The following is a 3180-nucleotide window of genomic DNA, read 5'->3' on the forward strand; positions in this document are numbered from 1 at the left end:
AAACAATTTTGCAAAGCCACGTCCCCTGCTTATATGTCTGTGGCAGGTGTTTGCAGGTTAGATACGGGGCTGCCGGGCCATGAGCCGGGGCTGTGCTTCTGGTGGCAGGACAGTGACCGTGGCAGGATGGGGCAGCTGTGTGCAGGGTCCTGATGGGTTTGTGTCCCCTGCAGGCTCTCTGAGCCGGACCCCAGCCATACCCTGGAAGAGAGAGTGGTACACTGGTACTTCAAACTCCTCGACAGAAACTCCAGTGGGGACATTGGCAAGAAGGAAATCAAACCGTTCAAGAGATTCCTTCGGAAAAAATCCAAGCCCAAGAAGTGCGTGAAGAAGTTTGTGGAGTACTGTGACGCGAACAACGACAACGCCCTCTCTGTGCGGGAGCTGATGGGCTGCCTGGGTGTGGCTGGAGAGGACAGCAGCGCTGGCCCGGGGAGGCGCCACAGTAAGCCTTCCCATCCGAGCGTTCCGCGGGGTCTGACCCGCAGGCCACGCGGCTAGGGCTCACGTCCGAGGCTGTGCCCCAGGTCTGAGGGTTGGGGCAAAGGAGGCATGGCGTCCGCCTGAGAGCTGGCTGCAGACGCAGCACTAGACGGCCCTGATTCCTCACCTCCGCGCCGTGCAGAAGGCCTAGTGACAGGGCTTTCTGCATCTGCGCCTCCTCCCCTTCTCCTGGCTGACGTCCTGCACGGCTTCTGCCCCCCATAGGGCATAACTGCCGCCCATGCGTGGACTCCAAACGGACTGGCCAGCTGGCCACGGGTAACCGAGAGCAAGAGTAGGTCGGGATGGGGGCGGCAGGCCACGTCCCTGCTTGCCCCAGCCTGAGGCCTGCAGGGGACCAGGGACAGCTGCCTGCAGAGGTGGGGCGTGCCGTCCTGGGGCAGGGCCGGGGCTGTAACTGCTGCCGTTCCTTAGAAACGCTAGGTCACTCGGAAACTGAGGCCTCCTCGTAGGGCCCTCTGAACAAGGGGCCCGTCTGAGTCTTGCTGTCTCCTTAGCAGCTAGGAGGGAAGCACACGCTACCCTCCCCACTTGAAATTGCACATCGGCCACTGAGGCACGTGCTTAGTCCATCTGGCAACTGCTCATTTTCCTTACAGAATTTGTAAGATTTTTCTTATTTTTAAAAATGATTACTATCATTTTTCCCTAGTCTGTGCAGTTTAAATAGTGAAAAGCCAGAGCAACCTCCATACTCAGGAGGTAGCTGCTCTGAGCACCCAGCTTCCGCTAGTGCGTCTGCCCGCTCTGCTTTCGCTCAGTGCTCAGCAGTGCCTTTCACTCTGAAGATGACGGCAAATGAAATAAAGAACATACGTAGCCCTGTCCTCAAGGACACTCAGATCCAGATACGAGCCTCCTTTAGCCTCCGTGCATGTGTCTGTGGGGTACACGTTCTGATTTTCTCAAAGCTTTGCATCACAATATACATGCTTTCTACATTAAGCACTTGTTTGAAGCTGCTGCAAGAATTTGCACTTAAATTATTGTTACTGAGACATATTGGCAAGTTTATTAAACTTATTGGAATAATTCAGAAAAAATAATTCATAAAACACTACAGCATGCCTTCATAATTCTCCAAAATGACCACCACACAGAAACTTGGCAATTAGGAAACGAGTCATTTTTGACAAAATTACACTTTTTTCTTTTTAAAGTTTCTGCCATAGGATATTGCACTCACCTGTGGGAGACAGAAGAGGGAAATGAGAAATCATTCCCGGGGGCTGGCCGTGCCACCATCCCTTCTCCTCTGCTCTCCTTTTGGGATTTTGGGCACGTGTGCACACGTGCCCAGTGTGATTTGTAAGCGGCCAACACCGGCCAGGTGGAGCGTGGCGCCTGGACCACCACGCCAGCTGCTGGCCACAGACACCCTTGTCACGCCAGCTCGTGTCTCCCAGCAAGGTCGTGCCACGTCGCCCAGAGACAATCATGTCTTTCATTTTTGTTTTTGCATTTTTTTCTTTTTCACTTCATTTTATAATTTACTTAATTTCTTTTCTATTATTATTTTTATATTTGATCACTGCGTATCATTACAGCATACCAAAGGAATTTTCCTGTCATGGTCAAAGACATTACCAAACACGTGATTGTCAACAGGGTTCTTCCCACTCCAGGCCCTCTCTCCCTGCCCCACTGTCTCCAGCACTGTCACCATCGTCCTTGCGTTTACGCTCCCAGTCTGCGGCTCCTGCTGTATGACAGAGAGGCACCGTCTGTCCCCTTCGTATTACGACTCGCAGACGCGTCACAGCCCGCCAGCCCCAGAGCTGTGCCTTGGGCGGAGTGAGACGGAGGCGCCCCCCGCACCGACCTGCGGTCTGCTGTCCCCGGGGAGGCGGTCACCAGCGCCACCCGGCCCTGCTGCCCCTGCGGCCTCGCTCCTGTTAGGTGTCACCCGGAGGTCTCGGTTTGCGTTTGTGTCCATATTTGTGAACTTGAGACCATGCTGACGAGTGAGCTTCATCTTCCTCACGTCTTTGTGCAAATATTTTTTTTCCCTTACTCTTCCTTTTTAAAGAGATTTTTGCTATAGGGCACATGAGCTCGCTGGAAAGACAGAGAGGGACAGAAAGAAATGAGTCACTCCCAGAGGTAATGGCCACACCACAGTCCGTCCTCCTCTCGGGATTCTGGCACACACACATGGCCAGCATGAGTTTAAGCTGCCGGGTCTGGCACTGGGATTGCAGTGGACTACGTGGGAGTCCAGTGACATGCCATTCCCCACCTGCCGGCCCCACCTCCTTCTCCCACACTGCAACTGACCTTCAACTTACAGCTGCATCTACCCGCTGGGCATTAACAGCAACCAGAAAATAGCAGCGGACCCGCAACTGCCAAATTGGCTTCAAACGGATTGAAACTCTAATAGGCCAAAAGGCCTGTTTTGTTTTCTTCCTCTTTCTCTAAAGAGTAGCATTTTAGGCAGACAAAAGTGGAAGCAGCAGGGACTACCCTGGTGGCCACACCGCGGAGGCCCACAGTTGGGAGAACAAGATGCGGCCCTGGCCGGCCAGCGACACACTGGCCATGTCCGCGTCCCCATGCATTTCCCCCCGCCCCACCATGGCTAGAGACCATGAGTGAGAGTGAGGGCACTGGGGACAGTGAGGGCACGGGGGACAGTGAGGGCACGGGGGACAGTGAGGGCACGGGGGGGAC

At 54.3% G+C, this 3180-nt stretch overlaps 1 protein-coding gene across 1 annotated transcript in view; it reads left to right on the plus strand.

The window, feature by feature from the left end:
- SMOC2 (SPARC related modular calcium binding 2) overlaps positions 1-3180 on the plus strand; it is a gene marked incomplete at its 5' end in the record, with an annotated part of 150027 nt that overhangs the window by 138683 nt on the left and 8164 nt on the right. The window contains one exon of the mRNA XM_027770418.1: positions 174-448. Within this exon, the coding sequence (XP_027626219.1) occupies positions 174-448 (275 nt within the window). The remainder of the gene's footprint in view (positions 1-173; positions 449-3180) is intronic.

Source organism: Tupaia chinensis, unplaced genomic scaffold (genome assembly GCF_000334495.1).
Source record: "Tupaia chinensis unplaced genomic scaffold, TupChi_1.0 Scaffold000132_1, whole genome shotgun sequence".
Taxonomy (NCBI): domain Eukaryota; kingdom Metazoa; phylum Chordata; class Mammalia; order Scandentia; family Tupaiidae; genus Tupaia; species Tupaia belangeri.